Here is a 23,463-nt window from a genome sequence, read left to right on the forward strand (position 1 = left end):
GAGGTTTACAAGATATAAAGAGGAATAGATAGAGAGGACAGCCAGCGCCTCTTCCCCAGGGCACCACTGCTCAATACAAGAGGACATGGCTTTAAGGTAAGGGGTGGGAAGTTCAAGGGGGATTTTAGAGGAAGTTTTTTTACACAGAGAGTGGTTGGTGCGTGGAATGCACTGCCTGAATCAGTGGTGGAGGCAGATACACCAGTGAAATTTAAGAGACTACTAGACAGGTACATGGAGGAATTTAAGGTGGGGGATATGGCAGGCAGGGTTTAAGGGTCAGCACAACATTGTGGGCTGAAGGGCCTGTACTATGCTATACTATTCTATGTCCTATTGGAGTAATTCAGTTCAGCCTGTGTTACCTGGTTCCCGGTTCTTTCCCTATATTAAAAATATGTGAAGTATTTCGTTCATCACCATTTACGGCTACCCATAGGTCACAATATACACTCAGTAGTAGATATTTGAGGCTTGGACTGTGAGTAATATAGCACACTAATGTACTGTACTGACAAAGCACACCTTTGCGTGAATCTGCAGAACCATGTAAGGATAAGAAATGAGTAGGGATAGATTGAGCAGATAACCTGCCAGGAATCTTTAAGCTGAACTTTAATGGGAGAGTGGAGGATTACAAGGTTGTCTGGAGGAAAGTTTTAAAAGATATGATGGTAAAACAAATAAACCATACATGTACTCCCAATAATTTAGTCATGAATAAATTACAAGCGCATCCACTGCTTGTCTCGGGCTTGGGGTACCAAAGCCTAACTTTTAGCTGGCCTTGCAATCTGCAGACGCTGATTCTTCTTACCGAGTTCACATCCCATATTTTAAGGGTTTTGTCATCTGAAGCCGAAACAAGCAAGTTGGAATCTGTGGACCAGGCAACATCTGAGATTCCCTATTTTAAAAAAATAGGAATATGAGCTCTTAATAAGACAATTTATCTCTCTGTAAACAATAGGACAGCACAATGACAAGAAAACAAAAGGATTTCTTTACGCTCACTCCCAGAACATTACCACATTCTTTAAAGGTTCATTTGCTACTTTGCAAAAAGATAACTAAGTTAGTCAATGGAGTAGCTTAAACCAGCTTGGCAGGGTACTGAAATGAAATTTGTGAGGCTTGGATGGGTGTGGAATTCATGCCTATAAATTTATCCAGCACGGTATACAAGGTTCTAGCACATGTTGAAATGATATAGTGGCAATAGGAACCTGGCTTAGGTAAGTTGAGAAACTTGAAATTAATACAGTGGATTCCGATTAATCGGGCCATTGGTTAATCAGGGTAGCCATTTATCTGGGACAACCCTTAAAGAACAAAAACTAATTGAGAAAATAGTCAGGATTCCCTTCATTTATTTGAAACACTATGATGCTTAATTTAGACAGGAGACTGTTGCCGAACAGTTTCTAATTAGCATCAGTTGCATGCTGTTTGACATTACACCGTAAATAGAGCGAACAATATTTATATAGTGTAGTTGCGTGTGTTTCTGTTCAAAATGCAGTGATTTTTGTCACCGTTAGTTGGCGTGAAATAAGCAGTAGGACAATTCGGAATTGTTTTGCTCACCGCAGTATCAAGCATTCGGGCTTAGAGATGTAAGAAATAGCCAGGAGGGAAAATACAGTGATTTCGCTACTTCATCAAGTTAGGTACTACAAAGAACTTGAAGGTATCAACAATCATCTTGAATATTTCAAAGAAGATGAAGAGTTGGATGATGAAATCATCAAAAGCATTGTTTGAAGACAATTCATTACCTGCACTGATTTTGTTCATTCACAGTTAATCAAAAGCACGTGGCAGCGTATGCTGGACAAATTCTGCCATCGATAACTAATAGGAACTAATATACAGTTTTGTAGTCCTATAGAGGTATTAGTAGTGATCTAATTTGTTCTGTATTTCATTTAAATACATAAATTGTTACTCAGTTAAGCAGTAGCTTGTCTTTTATTTATACCTTTTTTATTTATTTCCATGAAACTTTGGCTAATTGGGGTAGCCGCTTAATTGGGCCAAAATGTACTGGTCCCGATGTGTCCCAATTAACTGGAATCCACTGTATCTGGCATTGAGGAAATACAGGGATGAAAAGAAGACAGGGCATCACAGAAATGATCAAAGGTAAATGTGGCCTATGCATATGATACCTGTTCTTTATTTAACTATCTGTTTCCACTATTATAACATTGCCTGATTCTGTCCTGCCTCTTAGCTAGTCAAACTTACACAGCAATTTGGTTCCCAAACCTTGTGCTGAGTGAAAAGCACACTACTTTAATTCTTCTTACTATTCTCTCCAATTCTTCACAGATTTTCCCATTCATTGTCAGAAGGGGAAACTTACAATGGCCAATTAACTTACCAAACCACACATCTCTGGCACGGGCGGGGGGGGGGGGGCGGAACATACACAGTCACAGAGTCAACATTCAAACTCCACATGGACAGCACCATAGAACAGGACTGAATGAAGATTGTTAAGAGTTGCGAGGCAGTAACTCTACTCGCTGTGCTCCTGTGGCTCTGCATGTAGCACTGTCAGCTTACTGAGGTGCCCATTTTCATTGAAAGATCCAAGCATGAAAGTCAAATCTGAAACCTCAAGTTAGTAATAAGGTAGTGTAATGAAGTTGAAGATCCTGCCTTCCTCACGGGTCATGAAACTGAAGTCTCCCAGGTGGACAGAAAAGTTAGTCCAGCAGCCTAGCAAATACTTAGTCCCAAATCAAAAACAAAATTGTATGAGCGGGCCATTATGTACTGAGCTGTTTACAAATTGGCTGCTGCATTCTAAGCATTATATTAGCAATTACATTTTAAGAAGTATTTTACGACCTTTGACACATTCAACTAGTCCAAGGTGACAAACAAAAAGCTTTAAAAATATCAGGTCCATTTAATTTGCTGATTGAAATGTCGTCCACATCTCCATTACCTTGCATTTCTCATCTGTATTCTTCATTATTTTACATGAATTTGAGATGGCTGAAATACCTTGGAACATGTGATGTTTACCCTCACCTGTGCTCACAGGCTTGTACTCCTTGTTAAGTAAAGTGTTGACTTTAAAATTTTCATCCCTGTTTTCAATTACTTCTATGTCTCACCACACTCCTTTCCTCTAGTGCCTTCCATATCCAGCAATAACTTGTCTGAACTTCTTCAATTCTAATCTTCGGTACGTTCACAAATTTAGTCCCTTCAGCTGCCAAGGCCCAAAACTCATGAAGTTTTTGGTCATCCGCTTTGATTGCAACTATGAAGATGGCATTGGTGAAATATGGCAATGCTTTGCAGACAGCAAACAAAACTACTAGCAATAAATATACTTTATCGGGACTACCCTCACTGCAACCTGCAGCTTGAAATGTCTGTCTGGGAAGTGTGCTTTTAAACCATCTGCAGGACCTGGCATTTTTGTGATATCCTGAAATATTCGTTGAATTGGACTCAGAAAAATGGATTTATGACCACGGCTGCCATTGCTGGAGTGGACTTGGGGGCCAGACTGAAGTGGTGGGATAGGAGCTCAAGAGCAGATGATGAATCGATATTTGGCCGAATTAAGTGCCAAACCAGATTAAAAAGATTAAGGTTTCGCGGCTGAGGGTGGAGGATGAACTGGTGTTCAGCTCAATACTCTCGGAGGCTTAACTTGTCTCAGCACTGAACTGATTCTGCAGCTGTGGTCTGGAGCTATCAGCACTCACCACAGTGCTGACCCAAACTCCATGGCTGTGACCTGCAGCCAGCGGGCTCCTGGACCAGCAGCACGCTGAATTGACGAGTGGGCTGTGGACTTACTTTCAGGGGCTTGTGGTTTATGTTCTGTGGATTAATTGTTTACACAATTTGTTCTTCCTTTTTCACACATGGATGCATGTCTTTGTGGTGTGGGTTTTTTTTGGTGAATTCAGTGTTTCTTTGTTTTTTGGGTGCCTGCAAGAAGATTCTCAAGGTTGTATATGGAATACATACATTAATAATAAATGCAATTTGAACTTTTGAACTTTGACATCTCCTCATATTGGGCAGTAGCAAATCTGATTAGACTCCTGTGAATCAAAGCAGGATGTTTTAATGGTGCTATATTGCTGTTGGAACAGATTATGTGTTGAGGGGTTGAGATTAAAATTTCTGAATTTGAAGATGGTATGAACTTCTTTTTGGTGGGGAGGTTCAGTGCTGAGGATTCAACAACAAATTACAGAGGCCATTAATGAACTTGAGAAATTGCTGGAGTTCCACTTAGATAAATGCAAGGTAACACATTCTTGGAGGATATAAAGGAAGATCATTAATTACTTGGAAAATGTAATTACTTAGTTGGAGTAGAAGAACAAGGAGCTCTCGGAATACAAATACACTAAGTGTTCTGCACACGCAAGCAAGACCATATGACAAAAAGATGGAGACAATAGAGTGATGCACAGATTTTAAAGGATGAACACCAGAACCAATAGCACATTATCAAGAAAGAATGAAAAGACTTTCATTTCCGAAGAAATTTAGCAGGAAATACAGAAGGAACTTATATATCTGAGAATGTGGAACTTGTTACAATGGGGACGGATCGAAGCAAGTATTAGTGAATTAGATAGCTATATGGACAGGAAAGGAATGGAGGGTTATGGGGCTGAGTGCAGGTCGGTGGGACTAGCTGAGAGTAAGAGTTTGGCACGGACTAGAAGGGCTGAGATGGCCTGTTTCCGTGCTGTAATTGTTATATGGTTATATATGGTTATATTATTGATGTGCTTAAGGCAATTTGGACAAAATAGGGAAATTAAGGGTTTTGTTGATAGTTGTAGATTAGGAAAGATGGAAAGACTAGAGCATAAAGTCTTTAGGGTCAAAGGCTTTATATCCTTAATATAACTAGTTAAGAAACAATGGAGGAGCAGCAATGCCCATTGACTTCAAATAATGCAAAAGAGGAGGAAATTTGCAGATGATAAACTGAAGGAAGTGGAAAGAGTCAGGGTCAGCTTGGTACTTCAATTACCCTAAAAGACTCGGGGAGAAAACCCTATATATGGCAAGTACAAGGGAGAACTGCTGAGATATAAACTTTATCAATGTGCTCCTAGCCCAACGAAGGGATGAATGCTGCAGACAATTCCAGTGAATTAATGGTTTCATGGGAATGCAATTGGAAGTAGTGATCATACGACTAGTCATAAAACACTACAGCTAGAATCAGGCCCTTCAGCCCACCTAGTCCACACCGAATTATTAATCTGCCCAATCCCATCGACCTGCATCCAGACCATAGCCCTCTCATGTATGTACCTACCCAAATTTCTCTTAAATGTTGAAATCAAACCCACATCCACTAGCAGCTCGTTCCACTCTCTCGCCAGCCTTGAGTAAAGAAGTCCCCCCCCTCTTGGGTTACCTTAAACATTGCATCCTTTACCCTTAACCCATGACCTCTAACTCGTGTTTCACCCAACCTCAGTGGAAAAAAACCTGCTTGCATTTACACTGTCTACACCCCTCATAATTTTGAATACCTCTATCAAATCTCCCCTCATTCTCCTACGCTCCAGGGAATAAAGTCCTATCCTACTTGATATTTCCTTATGACTCAGGAAGTTCTTGTAAAAGTTCTCTACAACCTTTCAATGTTGTTGATATCTTTCCTGTAGGTAGGTGACCAGGACGACACATAACTCAAATTAGGCCTCACCAATTTCTTATACAAAACATCCCACCTCCGTACTCAGTGCTTGGATTTATGAAGACCAATGTGCCAAAAGCTCTCTTTATGACCGTATCTACTTGTGAACCCACTTTCAAAGAGTTAAAAATCAGTATTCCCAGATTCCTCTGACCTACCACACTGCTCAGCACATTACCACTCATCATGCAAGTTCTACTCTGTCTCGTTGTACCAAAGTGCAACACCTCACACTTGCCTGCATTAAATTCCATTTTCCATTTTTCTCACTGGTCCAGATACCGCTGCAAGCTTTGATAGCCTTCCTCGCTGTCCACTATGTTCCCAATCAAGGTGTCATCTGCAAATTTTCTGATCCAGTTTACAACTTTAGCATCCAGATCATTGACATAGATGACAAACAACAATGGACCCAGCACCCATCCCTACAGCACACCACTAGTCACAAGCCTCCAGGCAGAGAGGCAACCATCTACTACCACTCTCTGGCTTCTCCCACGAAGCCAATGTCTAATCCAATTTACAACCTCATCCTGTATGCCAAGTAAGTGAACTTCTTAACCAATCTCCCATGTGGAATCATGTCAAAGGCCTTGGTAAAGTCCATGTAGACAACATCCTCTGACTTGCTTTCATCAACTTTCCTGGTAACTTCTTTGAAAACTGTAAGATTGTTTTGACACAACCTACCACACACAAAGCCACAATGACTATCCCCAAACAGTCCCTGTCTATCCAAATACTTATATATCTGGTCCTTAAAATACCTTCCAATAACTCACCCACTATTGGCTCACCGGCCAATAATATCCCGGCTTATTTTTAGAACCTTTAACACTGGAATGACATTAGCTATCCTCCAATCCTGCAGCACCCAAACTGTTGCTAAAAGCATTTTAAATATCTCTGCTACAGCCCCTGCAATTTCTGCATTAGCCTCCCTCAAGTTCTGAGGGAACACCTTGTCAGGCCCTGGGGTTTTATCCACTCTTATTTGTCTCAAAACAGCAAACGTCTCCTCATCCATAATCTGTATACTTTCATAACTTGACTGCTGTTTGCCTCACTTTGATAGACTCTGTGCCCATCTCCCATGTAAATATAGTTGCAAAAAAGGCAATTTAAGATCTCCCCCTACTAGACTTAGAATAAATATGGAAATAGACAAGGAAAAACAAATGCAAGAATATTTAATTAGTGGAGCGCTAACTTCAAGGAGTTGAAAGACAATAAGTCCTTGGTTCACTGGAATCAAAAATTGACTTGTAAATTTGGGAGATTTGATTAAATTGGTGCTTTAACATCTAAGAAGTATTGCATCAGGTTTACTTCATTTACTTGCACAGGAAATGTGGATATTAATTTATATGTGTCATGGAGAAAGAAAGGATTATTTTCATTAGGAAGTAATTGGTGTTCAAAATTATGGGTATTGTTTATATTGCAGAAAATGCATTCACAATCAGGAGCATTGGCAGCCTCAGGAACACCCACTTAAGTTGACCGGCATACAAGCTAATTATTATGATCTGCAAGACCTCTACTACCTTAGGAGTTTGTAAATATTCTGCATGACATCTAAAACTCTGACAAACTTCTACAGATCTGTGATGGAGAGTATATTGACTGGCTACGTCACAGTCCTTTAATGGAAATTCCTACAGAAAGGTGTGGATACAACCCAGTCCCACCATTGAGCACATCTACATGAAAGCATCATCCATCACCACACAGGACATGCTCTCTTCTCGCGGCTACCAACAGGAAGAAGGTACAGGAACCTTAGTACTCACACCACCAGGTGCAGGAACAGTTATTAACCCTCAACCATCAGGCTCTTGAACTGAAGTGGGTAACTTCACTCAAGTTCACTTGTCTCTTCATCTCATGAGCTTATTTATTTATTATTATTTTTTCTTTCTTTTTGCATTTGCAGTTTGTTGTCCTTTGTATCCTGGTTGAATGCCCATGGTGTGGTCTACCATTGATTATATTATGGTTATTGTTCTATTATGGATTTATTGAGTCTGCCTGCAAGAAAATGAATCTCAGGGTTGTATATGGTGATATATATGTACTTTGATAATAAACTTGCTTTGAACTAAACTTTAAAGAGTATGGGACAGTACAAAATGGTGGAGGGAGAATCACTTCACTTCTAACTCCCAAAGAGATAGATAGATATATATATATTTATTTGAAAAGAATATAAAATTGATCGTCAATGGGGAAAGGGGCAAAGAAATGGCAATGGCACTACGGTTCAAGAAACTACCCTTTCCACACCTTTTTTGTTCAAATGTGGTTCTGGAGCCTGTGATCTACATTTTGGTGATGTGTTTTCAGGCCATTTGAGCGAATTGGCACTTTGCTGTTTCTGGAGGTTTTGAGCGAAGTGTGCGGACTCGAGGCCAAGAAACGGGGTGTGAGCCCATGATCAACTCCATCCAGGTATAAGCAGCCGTGTTCAGCATCGTCTATCAGCCTCTCACTCGCTGCTGCCAAGGGAAGGTCCCAGCGTGACATTCTCTCTTTCCCTCTCGCTCACTGCTGCCGGGGGAAGTTGTCTGCGTGACATGCTGTCTTTCCCTCTCACTCGCGCTCCTGGAGGAGGGTCCCAGCGTTCAAATGCTCTCTCTCTGCCTCGATGCTGTCAAAGTCCTCGGTCTCTGGCGAGGTTTAATCGACGCAGCTTGTGGATTGGACTCTGTAGTTCACGTTATGATGTATTTCTGGTCGCTCCTTTCTTTGTTACTATTTTGTGCGATTTTGATCAGGGCAGCCTGCAGGTAACGAATGACATAGCACTAGATTGAACTGCACTGAGCCGAACTGAATAGGTCTGGACTCTGTTCTATATTGTGTGTTTTTCGCTCTTTTTTTGGTTATTTGCGCGATTTGTGTATTTTTGCGCATGGAAGAGGGTTGTTATTCTTTGAATGGGTTCAATGGTTGTTTAATGGTTCTCTGTGGGAAGACAAATCTCAGTGATGGTATGCTGCATACATACTTTGATAATAAATGTACTTTGAATGCGCTCCTTTTATACTATAATTTTATCACATGAAGTTCCATTATATGGTTCAATGCGAATTTTGGTATGTCAGGGATTAAACATCTTCTATTTGTGCTCTATGGAATATTTCCACTCTTCTAGAGGGCAAAATAGGTTGAATATCTTTTGTCAGTGGAACTCCCTTGCACTTGTATCAGAACATTAGTGGAGATGATGTATTTGAACCCTAGAGTAGTGGAAACACCTCATTCGGACATGCGACCAAGAGGTGCACGAGCTGAGTTAAAGTTAGTGAGATTGCAACATATTTCCCGTACATTCAGTAGGATGTACGTACAAACTCTCAAACCTATGCTACTCAAAGCCCTAACTTTTGCACTGTCTATCCTTACCGATATCTATCTCTCTAGTCTGTTGCTTGTCACCTGTCAAGTTTTCTCGAAGGAGAATCAATGACAATAACACTAAATTTGCATGATACTTGCTGACCATCTCGCAATTTAACAATGTCATTCACAGGTCAGCATTTGCATTTTATATAATATTACTCACAATGATATCCATTGACATTGGGTTACAGGAAGCAGTGAATGGTTGTATTAATATTTCTCACACTCACCAGTTTGTGTCCTGATATGGTTTTCTCAAATTTACCATCATAAGCACCCCAAATTTTAATCAATTTATCAGCAGCTGTGGAGTAAGAAGGAATAGAATCAGGTTTGAGAAAGAGCAGATCTCATCCCCTTCTTCCACGCCATCCATAGGTTTTCTGTAAATTCACCCTCGCTGGAAAACTTTTGAGAGTGTTCAACTCATCTGCAATTTATCTTAAATCCCTGGTTTGAGAATCAAAATCAGAATCGGGTTTATTATCACCGCATGTGAAATGAAATTTGTTAACTTAGCAGCAGCAGTTCAATGCAATACATAATCTAGCAGAGAGAGAGAAAAAATAATAAAATAAAATAATAATAAATAAGTAAATCAATTACGGTATACGTACATCGAATAGATTTTTTTAAAAATGTGCAAAAACAGAAATACTGAATAGCAGTTAAATTACTAGTTTATCAACCAGAGTTTGGGTGTTGAGGTGTTCAAATCCCACCATGGCTCCTGGGGAATTTAAAGTCAAATAATTAAATAAAGCAGGATTGTCTGTGTGATACAGTGGTGAAGCCAGTAGAGTCGTTGCTTTGTAACACCTGAGATCTAGTTTCAATTTTGATTCTGGAGTTCACGTGTTCTTCTTGTAACTGTGCAGATTTCTCCTATTCCCAAAGGCATGTGCATTCATAGGTTAGCTGGCCATTACAAGTTGCCCCTAGTGTGTAGGTGGGTGGAAGAATCTGGGAATATTGGATAAGATTAACACACACAAAATTCTGGAGGAACTCAGTGGGTCAGGCAATATCTATGGAGAGACCCTTCATCCAAAACATTGACTGTTGATTACAGTGAGCACCGAGCATCTGGCTTGCTGAGCCCCTCCAGCATCTTATGTGTGTTGGTTCATATTTCCAACGTCTGCAGTGTCTCTGTTAATATAGTAGTGAAAATTGGTTGGTGATAACACAGACTCAGTGGGCCAAAGGGCCACTTCCGTGCAGTAATCTCTCTCAGACTCTACAGTTCCATCTGGGGACACATTCCGCCTCCAGGAGCCCATTAATCTGTTTTCACTCACCTCTACACAGCTAACCTAGCAATTCTGGGAACTCCCTCTGGAATTAGCTGCCTGGGGCTGCGGACCACCACAGAGACTAGGTCTTCCTGTGATTGGTGCTCCAGCTTCAACTGGCCTTAATGCGATGGTGTGAGATAAACATTGAAGGTTCCTGCTTTGACCAGATTCTGGAATCCTGGCAAAAGACCAGGACCAACTTAATTTGAATTTCTCTTGTAGATTAATTATTTTCCCAATTCCTTATTTTCTGTACAGGGAAAGCAGCTAAGGTTCTAGAGGGCTCAAGGAGCTCTAGTTCATTCAGTCATCCCTGTCTATTCCAGTAGAGAAGGCTCATGTTAACCTGAGGGAAACACATGCAAACATCCCATACATCTCCTTTAAGACCAAGTAGAATTAGCCAACTCACCTCCCACTCAGAGTTCACCTTCGACTTTTCTGGCCATCATAGCTCAATTACACATCAGGCAGGGCAGCTTCTCTGGGTTGCCGTACTGATGAACAATTGACCACTGACCCTTAGAAATGATAACTGGGGAGGTGGGGGGGGGGGGAATCAAACCCTACTCAAAACACTTTTAGGTTACACAGTCATCTAAATTAATTCAATGAACGAAAAATGAAATGGGTTTACTCACAAGAACTTGCCAGCCATTCTCCATTTGGACTGAACTTAACCGAAGAGACAGCTTTTGTGTGTCCGGCCAATGTAAATTTCAAGGTATAGTTTGGTTTCACTGCAGAAGGCTGTTAACCAAACAGAAGTGAGATTTTATTTAAAGCATCACACCTTTATTAGCGAAAATGTAATCGCTGAGGAAGTCTGCAAGTACTATTTTATGTATGCCCAACTTACACTCACTTCTGTAACCACAATAAAGCAACAATTTGAAACATGTAAGGCTACAATAGCCACCCATAAGCAAGTCATTAACTCTTTATAGTTCCTGCAATAGATGTGGCTGCGGACTCTATCTTGACTACTTTAAAAATAACATCCCAGCTGCAGAATTACTTCAGATTAAATTGAATTGACTGTTTCTTACATCCTTCACATACACGAGGAGTAAAAATCTTTACGTTACGTCTTCCATCTAAATGTGCAATGTGCAATCATAGTAATTTATAATAAATAGAACAGTCACTGTAATATGGAGAACATTCAAATCAGCGTTGAGTTCATCAGTCTGGTGGCCTGGTGGAAGAAGCTGTCCCAGAGCCTGTTGGTCCTGGCTTTTATGCTGCAGTACCGCTTCCCAGGTGGTGGTAACTGGAATAGATTGTGATTGGGATGGTTTGGGTCCCCAATGATCCTACGGGCCCTTTTTACACACCTGTCCTTGTAAATGTCCTGAATCATGGGAAGTTCAGAACTACAGATGCGCTGGGCTGTCTGCACCACTCTCTGCAGGGAGAGTACAGTTTTCCCTGTACTCTTAAGCCGGGGAGGTACAGTTCCCATACCAGGCAGTGATGCAGCCAGACAGGATGCTCTCAATTGTGCCCCTGTAGAAAGTTCTTAGGATTTGGGGGCCCATACCAAACTTCCTCAACCGTCTGAGGTGAAAGAGGCACTGTTGTGCCTTTTTCACCACACAGCTGGTGTGTACAGACCACGTGAGATCCTCGGTGATGTGGATGTTGGGGAACTTGAAGCTCTTTACCCTCTCAACCCCAGATCCATTGATGCAATAGGAGTTAGCCCATCTCCACTCTTCCTGAAATCCACAACCAGCTCCTTTGTTTTTACAACACTGAGGGAGAGGTTCTTTTCTTGACACCACTGTGTCAGAGAGATGACTTCTTCCCTGCAGGCCACCTCGTTATTGTTTGAGGTAAGACCAATCAATGTAGTGTCGTTGGCAAATTTAATCAGCAGATTGGAGCTGCGGGTGGCGATACAGTTATGGGTGTTGCTGTGGAGATTCTGCCACCAGTCATCCACAACAAATGTCAATTTTGTGTCAAGGAGCAATGTCTGTTCAATTGTTCAGGCTTCAGATTACAGGTACCAAATTTGTGAACTTCTGAAGAGGTCATAGATTACTTTGGTTTATAAAACCAGGGCAGAGTGTGGCAAGTTATTTTCCATACTCTCACGCTGATCTTGTGTCATGTATTATTACTATCACCCTCACTCAGGGAAAATGGATCTCTCCCCGGTGTGCATTTGGTCTACCATGCCCTACAGACTACACAGTGCTTCTAAGACCAAATGTACCTTCCACCTCTGGGCTTGCTGTCCAAGAGGCAGGCGTACATTCTTCAGAATTTTATTTACAGGATGTGAGCTTTCATTACTCTTCTTTAATTGGTCTTGAAAAATCGCGAGGAGTTGACTTTTTGAACTGCTTCATCTGCTCTGGTGAAGAAACACACATTGCTCTTAGAAAGGGAGCTCCAGGATTTAGTGAGTGAGGGAAGAGCGAGAGATTCCCAAATCAGGATGCTGTATGAGATCGAGGGAACCCTACGTAGTGTTCCCATTTATTGGCCGCTAGTGCCTTCTTGATGCTAGAATCTGCTAGTTAGGAAGACACTGCTGGAGTGATCACTGCAAAAATTCCATAGTGCCCTTTGTAGAAAGTACACATTGTTACTGGTTGAAACTATGATTAAATAGGGTGGCCGATAGGGTGCCGCGAACATTCCTTTGTGCTGATTGAGGATTAGCTTGAGCTTTGTTACAGCTGCACCAAAGCCAAATGGAAAGTATAGGCCATCCCCTGCATACAAAATCCTATTGAATTCAAAAGTCCAACATACACACAGAAACTGGTTCCTACAAATGGCAGAACTAGTTTCCCCTCTCTCTAAAGTTAGTAATTGTACAGTCTTTACAGTTTTAATGTGCTCCTGATGCCATACGTTACAATACTAAGGAGAGGTAGTTACAACATTAAGTGTTCTGTGTACTTTCCAACTTAGACAAAAGTCACCTTATAAGCACTAGCAAAAACAGAACACATTCATTACCTGGGGACAGCCTGTTTCTGTTTCCCTGTCTCTTATAAATGGTGGAAAAACCTGGAATACCAGTCACTTACTGTAGTATATTCTGCTTCCAAACAGCTCTTTCTGCATATTATTATGACCAGTCCAGTTAAGATTCAGAACACCAGGGACTGCTGGGACTGTAACTGTCAGTGCCACTGAATGCCATGGGCAGGTGCTTTGCAGAGTCTACAGACCATCGTTGAGCAGAACATACCGGGTCATTCTGCATATTGTCCAGTGAAACATAACAATGCCTTCTGCCTAAACTACTCTCCTTCAACTCTTTTGAGAATCCAATTCTTACATTTATTCTTTTAATTATTGCCCTCTCTGCTTCGAGCAACAAGCTCTTGCTTTTCACCAGCCTAGGATCTTATTACTGTATTAGTTAAATCTCTCTTCAACCTCTGCTGCTTTCAAGAAGGTCTAATTAACCTTTCCTCAGAACCAAATTTCACCATCTTAAGCAAGCTCTTAAATCACCTAGAAAGTCATGCTGAAATCCAGTACAATCTACAATAAACTTCCCTGCATCTGCTTTGATTTTTCAGTTATTCAGACACGACTTCACTTAAATTCATGTTAACGGTCTTTGATTAGTATTTGCCCAATTAATTTAAACTGATCCTCTGACCGTTTTCAAACAACTCGTTCATCACCATTTATCAGCTGATTGCCCGATAATCACAAAGAATGTCCTGAATTTCCTCTATAAACAACAGAACTGCATTAGGTATCTGCTCGTCATCTGATAACGTGTTTGCAGCCTGAATGGATTGCTTCTCTAACAGCTTGGAACACATTCCATTTTAGCTTACCGAAAATATGTCTGTATACCAGTTTTTCTCATACCCTTCCTTCTCGACTGCATTGTACTCACTAAGTCTCTGTCCACAATGCATTAAATCATATACATGGATCTAAGAAATAATAAGCTTATGATGCTGCCTGCTCAGGTTCCATTGTAATTCCACCTCTTGTGACATGACTTTCTGGCAAATGAAGCATTTACTTCATTCCCCTATATTAATCCCATTTGAGTCTTTCCTTGCTTACTTCCATCAGCCTCCCTGCTCATTTCAACTCTACTAACAAGTCAGAACTGGAACTAGATTCCTAAGAGATATACTTGACCCATTCTTCACAGTAAAATGGAAGCAGCTTTACAATGAAAGACACAGAGGACCTCAACCACATAGAACAGGAGGACATTTCCAGCCAGTATCTGCAGAAAGGTTACTTTTTTCTTCTGACAAGTGCCAGCACAGCATTACTGTTTATATTCAAGACATTTATTCACCCTATTTACTGACATTTTAATAGAAATGAAACATCTTAAACCACACCAGTCAGCAAACAGATTCTCAAACCCTCTGTTTTAAATCAAAATCTGTTGAAATCTTACACTCGCCGATATATAGGCACTACCTCATTTCAAAGAAAGCAAAATTATTGCAGGCAGCAATTGTCAAAAGATTTTACATTTCTTTTAAAAATTCATCATAGTACTTTATAAAAGGATCCTTTAATTTGTCAGATACAGCTTCTTTCACATATGCTCGTTGTCTTGGAAAACTGCAGCTTTTCAATTGAATTTTAAACTTCTTCCGTTTTCTGGTCTCTGGCAGCTTTCATGGTGTAGATGATAAACTGACTGCTCTGGTTTCTCTCTTTCTGAGCAAAGATGTTACTTAAAAAAATCCTTTACTATCTGGCAAAACATCTACAGATATATTTAACAACACGTAAAAGACTGTGATTGGAAACATTTTCTCCATGAAATCTCTCAAATTCAAGTTTGCAGCCACCAGGACTCAGAGAGCTTTCCACTTGAATTCAACCAATGTAGGGGACAGGGGACCTGCAAAGCATGCAAGCAGATGCACAGACTTGGGTCCTTTAATACGCTCTCTCAGCCCCAGAGACAAGAGTGCCTTTTCTATGAGCTCATTCAGATATTTCACTTGCCTTATTTTGATTGGAGGAGGAAGGCGCTGACTGTGTTTTGGTGCATTCTGTTTCCGATTTTTTGTCTTCAGTCGCCATCCTTGCTGACTATATAAACCTGGCAGAACTTTTGTTGAAGGAGGGTTCAGCTCGTGCCTGAACCCTTCTGAACACAGAAAGTGTGAGTTTTCTACAAAAAATTAAGAGAACCATTAGAAGCATCATACAAATCCACATGGGTATTACAATAACTTGTCATAACATCTCAGAGCTGGAAGTTGCAATCACAAAATAAATCTCTTAAGCGCTAATTTAGGAAGGATTTCTAATTAACACCATTAACTTTTGACTTTGCAAAAAGGTTATAGAAGGGGAAAAAAAAACTGCTGACAAAAAGCACAAGTATGCTGGTTCTCAATGTAGGAAAAGTGAAGGAGAGTTAGGGACAAGTACATGAAAGACGGGACCAGGTGGAGCAAGTGTCAAGGATTGTCCAATTCACGTCCTCAGTATTATTCATTTATTGCATGGTTTGCCGTTTTGCACACTGGTTGTTTGTCAGACTTTGTGTGTAGTTTTTCATTGATTTTATTGTATTTCTCTGTTCTATTGTGGGCAATTCAGCCCACCGAGTCTGCTCCGCCATTCCACCATGGCTGATCCCGGATCCCACAGAACCCATACATCTGCCTTCTCACCATATCCACTGATGCCCTGACTGATCAGGAAAAGATCAGCTTCCATCTTAAATATACCCACGGACTTGGCCTCCACCGCAGTCTGTGGCAGACAGCATTCCAGATTCACCACTCTCTGGCTAAAAAAAAAATTCCTTCCTACCTCTGTTCTAAAAGGCAATCCTTCAATTTTGAGGCTGTGCCCTCTAGTTCTGGATACCCCCACCATAGGACACATCCTCTCCACATCCACCCTATCTAATCCTTTCAACATTCAGTAGGTTTCAACGAGATCGCCCCACATACTTCTAAATTCTAGTGAGTACAGGCCCAAAGCTACCAAACACCCCTCATATATTAACCCTTTCATTCTCAGAATCATCCTCATGAACCTACATGTATGCACTTGGGTAATAAATTCACTTTGAACTTTGGATCAGTGAAGCTACAGATGTACAAAACTGCCCCTGGTCAGAGAGTGGCTAAATTATAACTGATTGTAATTGGTTTGCCAATGATAGAAAAATATTTTGAACAATATTCGGAGTGTCTAGTTGATTTTAGCTTGATGCAGGGGGCGCACAAGTTTGGCAAATGGAATTTAATATGAGAAATGGTGAGGTTATATTTTTACTTCACTGAGAAGAATCCAAAGATGGACATCTTCAAATGGACAAAGATTGTGGATGAGTGAAGTACTAAAGGATCTCAATGTACTTGAGAATGAGTTACAAATTGATAACAGGCAAATGTAGCAAAATGAACATTAGTTTTTATTGCAATGGTGTTGGGAGTTTAGAATTAGAGAAATATTGTTACAGGATGCAGGCCACTCCTGGAATATTGTGGACATTTTTGGTCCCATAATTTCAGAAGGAATATACTACCAGTGGAGAAAGTCCAGCCCAAAAGAAATTCACTAGGCTAAAATGAGAGTGTTGTCCTATCATCAATGACTGATTAGATGAATATTTTCAAATTCTATGAAAATAAGGAGCAATCTTATTGAAATATTTAAGATTCTCAAGGAATCATTGGGGGGGGGTGGTTTGAAGAACCAAGTATATGTTGAGATGGGGTCATAACTAGAAGGTTAAAGATCTGTGTTTTAAAACTGAGGTGCACCAAAACTTCTCGCACAGTGACAAGTTTCTGCAATTCTCTATTCTGAAGGAGGGCTGTGGAATCTAAATCACTGAGGGTATTTAAAGAAGAAGCAAACACAGTTTTAGAAAATAGGAAGATGAGGATGACAGTGAACTGACACAGAAGAGGAGGAGATCAGCTTAAGGAGAGATAGGATTGAGGTGCCAAATGGGTTCCTGCTCCTGGTTCCTTCTGTTCCCATGTTCTTATTGGAGACACTCCACTACGTGATGATGGCCGGAGAACACTGGCTACTAGAAATTTAATATCCTATCTAAGTGAACGACAAGAATGGTTTGACTCATATCACAGGCGGCTATCTGTGATCAGCAAAGCAGAAGCATTTCATTGCTATTAAATTATACTCACCCCAGAGTATATTAGTATTTTCTTATTAGCTTTTTGCCAGCTTACTTTGACTGGTCTTGCTGACATTGAGTGAGAGGTTCTTTGCCACAACAACAACCACTCACTCCATGTCAGCAAGACCACGGAACTGTTTATTGACTTCAAGAGGAGGAAACCAGAAGCCCACGAGCCAGTCTTCATCAGAGGATCAGCAACTTTAAATTCCTCACTGTTATCATTTCGGAGGATCTGTCCTGGGTGCAGCACGTATGCAAGTGCGATTATGAAGAAAGCACAGCAGACCCTCTACTTTCTTAGAAGTTTGCAAAGATTCAGCATGTCATCTAAAACTTAGACAAACTTGACCGGTTGCATCGCGGTCTGCTATGGAAACACCAGTGCCCTTGAATCGAAAAGCCCATCATGGGTAAAGCCCTCCCCACCATTGAGCACATCTACATGGAGCACTGTTGCAGGAAAGCAGCATCCTTCATCAAAGACCCCACCATCTCGGTCACGCTCTCTTCTCGCTGCTGCCATCATGGAGGAGGTACAGAAGCCTCAGTTTCCACAACACTAGGATCAGGAACAGTTTATTACCCCACAGCCATCAGGCTCTTGAACCAGAATAAATAACTTCACTCGCCCTATCATTGAACTGTTCCCACAACCTATGAATTCACTTTTGAGGGCTCTGCAACACATTTTCCTGATATTTACTACTTGTTTATTTATTATTATTTTGATATTTTATCATTTTTGTACTTACACAGTTTGTTTTTAATTGCACGTTGGTTGTTGTCCATCTTACTGGAGGAGTAGGCTTTTGATGATTTTGTTGTGTTTCTTATATTTACTCTGTATGCCCACAATGAATCTCAGGGTTGTATGTGAGGAAGTGGAGGGATGGGTTAGTAAATTTGCTGATGATACGAAGGTTGGGGTTGTTGTGGATAGTGTGGAGGGCTGTCAGAGGTTACAGCGGGACATCAATGGGATGCAAAACTGGGTTGAGAAGTGGCAGATGGAGTTCAACCCAGATAAGTGTGAGGTGCTTCATTTTGGTAAGTCAAATATGATGGCAGAATATAGTATTCATGGTAAGACTCTTGGCAGTGTGGAGGATCAGAGGGATCTTGGGGTCTGAGTCCATAGGACACTCAAAGCTGCTACATAGGTTGACTCTGTGGTTAAGAAGGCATACGGTGCATTGGCTTTCATCAACCGTGGGATTGAGTTTAGGAGCCGAGGGGTAATGTTACAGCTATATAGGACCCTGGTCAGACCCCACTTGGGAGTATTGCACTCAGTTCTGGTTACCTCACTACAGGAAGGATGTGGAAACTATAGAAAGGGTGGAGAGGAGATTTACAATGTTGCCTGGATTGGGGAGCATGCCTTATGAGAATACGTTGAGTGAACTTGGTCTCTTCTCCTTGGAACAACGGAGGATGAGATGTGACCTGATAGAGGTGTATAAGATGATGAGAAGCATTGATCGTGTGGATAGTCAGAAGCTTTTTCCCAGGGCTGAAATGGCTAACATGAGAGGGCACAGTTTTAAGGTGCTTGGAAGTAGGTATAGAGGAGATGTCAGGGGTAAGTTTTTTTTTTACACGGAGAGAAGCGAGTGTGTAGAATGGGCTGCCAGCGATGGTGGTGGAGGCGAATACGATAGGGTCTTTTAAGAGACTCCTGGATAGGTACATGGAACTTAGAAAAATAGAGGGCTATGGGTAACCCCAGGTAATTTCTAAAGGAAGTACATGTTCGGCACAGTATTGTGGGCCGAAGGGCCAGTATTGTGTGGTTATGTTTCTATGTGACATATATGTACTTTGATAATAAATTTACTTTGAAGTCATGGCAGATTTGTAACATACGTATGGGTAGTGTGTGTTAGTCACTCTCAGTGCTCATCCATAATTATATTGCGAGGTTGTTCCAACTGTTGCCAAAATGATCCCTTGATTCAAGCATGATTTTTACTGTACAGAGTAGTTAACCTAGTACATCCTTTGACCAAATGGACATTTTTGGGAGGAAGCGGAGTGCAGCGAGAGGGCTTTTTTGTGCCAGATATCCTTACAGATTTTGTCAATCTGCACTTAGGAGCAAGGTATACAATTGGAAAGAATATTTAAAATTAACTCAAAACCTAATAAAATTAACTTAAGTCCAAGTAAAAAGGTCTCTGAACTTCAGTGACTTATCCTGAAACCCAGAGTCCGGTACGGTGGTGGGGTTGTTTGGGTGGGGGGAGGTGAATGGGGGAATTAGTTGGGAGTAAAAAACAATTTTCAACCTTTGTTGGATATGGACGTCATGACCAAGTACTGATAGCTCTGCTCAAATTAAAAATACCAAGCTGCTATCAATAGTAAGGAAAGTTCTAGTGTTCACCAGGCACACCATTTACAGACAAATATAAGAGGTTTTTCCTGAAAGCAACAGGTCAGATTTATAAAGGAAATACTGATTCTATTGCTTATGCTTGATGGTAAACTGAAGAAATTTTTATTAGAGGTCACTCCTGCCGGTAAGAACAAGAAATCAAAAGGCTACAACAAGATTTACAAATAACACAATAGGGAAAGTGACTAACCATGAAAAGAGCTGCAAATAATTTTGGCAAGGTTGGAGAAAAGGATATAGGAGTGGGAAGAAATAAAATTGAAACAAAAATTCTGCATGTGTTAAAAGTTTATAATTTTTGAAAAGTTCTGCTCAAACTCAGCAAGTCAGGAAATACATAAGGAGAAAAGAATAGGATGCTTACATTCTGGGTCCCTTACCAGAGTCAGAATTGGCAACTTTATTTTAAAATGAAAAGCTGGTAAGTGGACATCCAATAAAGAGAATTGTAAGATAACACAATGTGGAAGCAAAAAGAGGAAATACACACTGATAAAAATGTATGCCGAAACAGAAAAGCAGAGTCAGAAGGATTCATAAGCAAAAACACTTTGGAGAAGACAGTAAATAAACATAAATAAATCACAAGAAACTCTAGGTTCTATCAACAGATAGATGTTTCACAGAGAGGGTTAAAACTGTGCAAATGATTGTTCTCACCCCAAACAGGAGACTTGTGTTCAGATTTGGATCATCCATTATTAGGAGGATGCTACAAATTAAAAACAAATTCACCTGACCCCATAAGTTTTAGCATCAGCAGAAATCAAAAGCAGAGGTAATTAGGCTGAGGAGAGCTCCCAAGGATATTTTAAAATCTTACGGGTTTCGCTAGTCATTGAGTCAATAATTAGAAGAAAATTCAAGATCATCACCAAAATAATTAAAAAAGTTCAGGAGATTTTTTTTATCACATTGAAAGGACAGAGTAACAGGAATTGGAAACAGTTACAAGAATTTTTAAAATTTAAGTGTCTAAATAATTTAAACTAGGTAAAGGGAAGAAGCAGCATTGATTAGAATGGCCTCCTTCCATACGGCACAATTTTCTGATAAGAGTTCTCTGCCTTTGCAGCAATATAATTAACTTAAGCAGGAGCAGATTACAATGCTCCACATTCCTGCTTTATCTTTTAATAAGATCATGGCTGATTATGTACATCATACATTTTACTATTCAGACTCCATATTCCTCAATATTCCTTTGTGTCAAAAAATATCTGTCTTGGTAGTAAATATATTCAATGACCTGGCAACTCCCGCCTCTAAGATGGAAAATTCCAAGTTTATAATCTTCTTAGTGGAAAAAATGCTGCATTTTAAAAGCCAACACCTATTCTAAGATCATACTCCTGATCCTAAACTCTCCAGTCTGAGCAGTCTCTCTGCATCAACCCTGTCAACCTGCAGAATCTTATACACATGTGGGATCTGCTCTCATTTTCAAGTGACTAAAGGTTAACTTTACCCAGTTTCTCCTCAAAGGATAAATTGCCCATTCCAGGATTCAATCCAATGAATCTAAATTGCACCATCTCCATGTTCTTCTTTAGCTAAAGAGACTAGAATGAAGGCAGTACTTCGAGTGAAGTCCTAAAAGATTGCAGCAAGAATTCTCATTGACAAAGTTTACCCCAATGTCCACTCAGTACACTCACATCACCCTTTCCAATTGCTTGTTTGTTACATTTCTGCAGTTCAAGACCAGTGCACCAACCCCTTTGATTACTAGCTTCTTTTTTTCTATTATCGTTACCAAGGTGATAACCTCACATTTTTCCACATTATGCTCCATGTGGAAAAATCCTTGACTTTTAATTTAAAGCTACATCACTTTTCAGACTCACTGCATACACCTTGCAGTGTAATTAGCTGTAAAAGCAAAGCAACATCACTCTCATAAAAATAGACTGCAAATACTAAGTGCCAATACCCCGTGGTACCCCATTAGTTATAGCCTACCAACTTAAAAACAGCCAGTTTATTCAAATAGTTCTCTACCCTTTAATCAATTACTCCACTTACTGCTCGCTAGCTCTTCTGTACCCTTCCTCTCCACATTTTTCTACCATCTCCCCTCTATTTTTCAGTGAAGGAGAATCTCAACCCAAAATGATGACTTCCATTTCTTTCGACAGATGCTGCCTGACCCACTGAGTTGCTTCTGCATCTTGTTTGTTGTCCTCTTCAACATATTGCCCCAATCCCTTCATTCTTGATTTTATCTGCCTGCCTTGTGAATTTTTGGTCTGAAGTGCTTACTAGTTGTGCTGGCAATGAAAATGATGACATGAGTGAAATAAAGGCAATCATTGTGGAATTAAATTGGGAGAACAAAGGAGCATCAAAGACATTTGGGGGTGATACTTGGGAAATACAGGTACCGCTGAATTCATGGTACTGCTATTCTGAAACAAATAGAGAAACATTCTAGGGTGAAAATCCTGTGGGAGCAATGCTACCCCAACCTCTCTTCCAGAAATGCCAATATTGCTCGTACTGTCTTCCTCAGTTCCTTTCTCCACCCCCCATAACAGCCATTCAAAAACACTACAGAATACTCCCCCAAAGGAATCAGACGACAATTTTGAAGCTGCACACTACAAAACATCTCTGCTACCTCCCAGACTGCATAACACTTCCAAAATACCATAGTGAACCCTACTTCCATCCATCAGGAATGTTGACACCAGGCTAAAATTCAACAGATGCACGCAGCCTTCTCCACTCTCAACACTCATTGCTAACTGCCAGTGAGATGTGTAATCATGGAGACACAGGACACTGCAGATGTTGTAATCTACAGCAACAAACAGGATGCTGGAGGAACTCAGCAGGTCAGGCAGCATCTGTGGAGGGAAATGGGATTGTTGATGTTTTGTTTTGATACTGTTTAGCTGGACTAAAAGAGGAGACCATATGACATAGGAGCAAGATCAACCTATTCGGCCCATCCAGAGCTCTGCCATTCCACTATGGCTGATTTATTACCCCTCTTACTCCCATTCTCCTGCCTTCTCCCTATAACCTTTGATATAACCTTTGACACCCTAATCAAAAACCTACCTTAAATATACCCAATGACTTGGACTCCAAAGGCATCTGTGGCAATGAATTCCACAGATTCCCCATGCTCTGGCTAAAGGAATTCATCCTCATCTCTGTTCTAAATGGATATCCCTCTATTCTGAGGATATGCCCTCTGGACCTAGACTCACCCACTGTAGGAAACTTCCTCCCCACATCCATTCTATCCAGAACTTTCAATATTCTATGGGTTTCAATGAGATCCACCCTGCTCATTCTTCTGAATCCAGTGAGTTCCTCATGTTAACCCTTTCTCTCCCAGAATCATTCTCGTGAACATCCTCTAGACCCTCTCTAATGCCAGCACAGCTTTTCTTAGATAAAAAGTGAGACATACCAACTGGTTGAGCGCTGTCATAGCAGCAACCTTGCACTTAACGTTAGTAAAGTGCAGCTATATTTCATTAGGAATTTGAGGAGATTTGGTTTGTCA

At 40.6% G+C, this 23,463-nt stretch overlaps 1 protein-coding gene across 1 annotated transcript in view; it reads right to left on the reverse strand.

The window, feature by feature from the left end:
- wdr5 (WD repeat domain 5) overlaps positions 1-23,463 on the reverse strand; it is a 48,036-nt gene that overhangs the window by 19,691 nt on the left and 4,882 nt on the right. Inside the window, exons 2-5 of the mRNA XM_063073768.1 lie at positions 15,379-15,547; positions 11,052-11,160; positions 9,343-9,416; positions 818-907 (exon numbers count right to left, since the gene is read on the reverse strand). Of these exons, the coding sequence (XP_062929838.1) occupies positions 818-907; positions 9,343-9,416; positions 11,052-11,160; positions 15,379-15,456 (351 nt within the window). The 5' untranslated portion in view covers positions 15,457-15,547. The remainder of the gene's footprint in view (positions 1-817; positions 908-9,342; positions 9,417-11,051; positions 11,161-15,378; positions 15,548-23,463) is intronic.

Source organism: Mobula hypostoma, chromosome 21, assembly GCF_963921235.1.
Source record: "Mobula hypostoma chromosome 21, sMobHyp1.1, whole genome shotgun sequence".
Classification (NCBI taxonomy): domain Eukaryota; kingdom Metazoa; phylum Chordata; class Chondrichthyes; order Myliobatiformes; family Myliobatidae; genus Mobula; species Mobula hypostoma.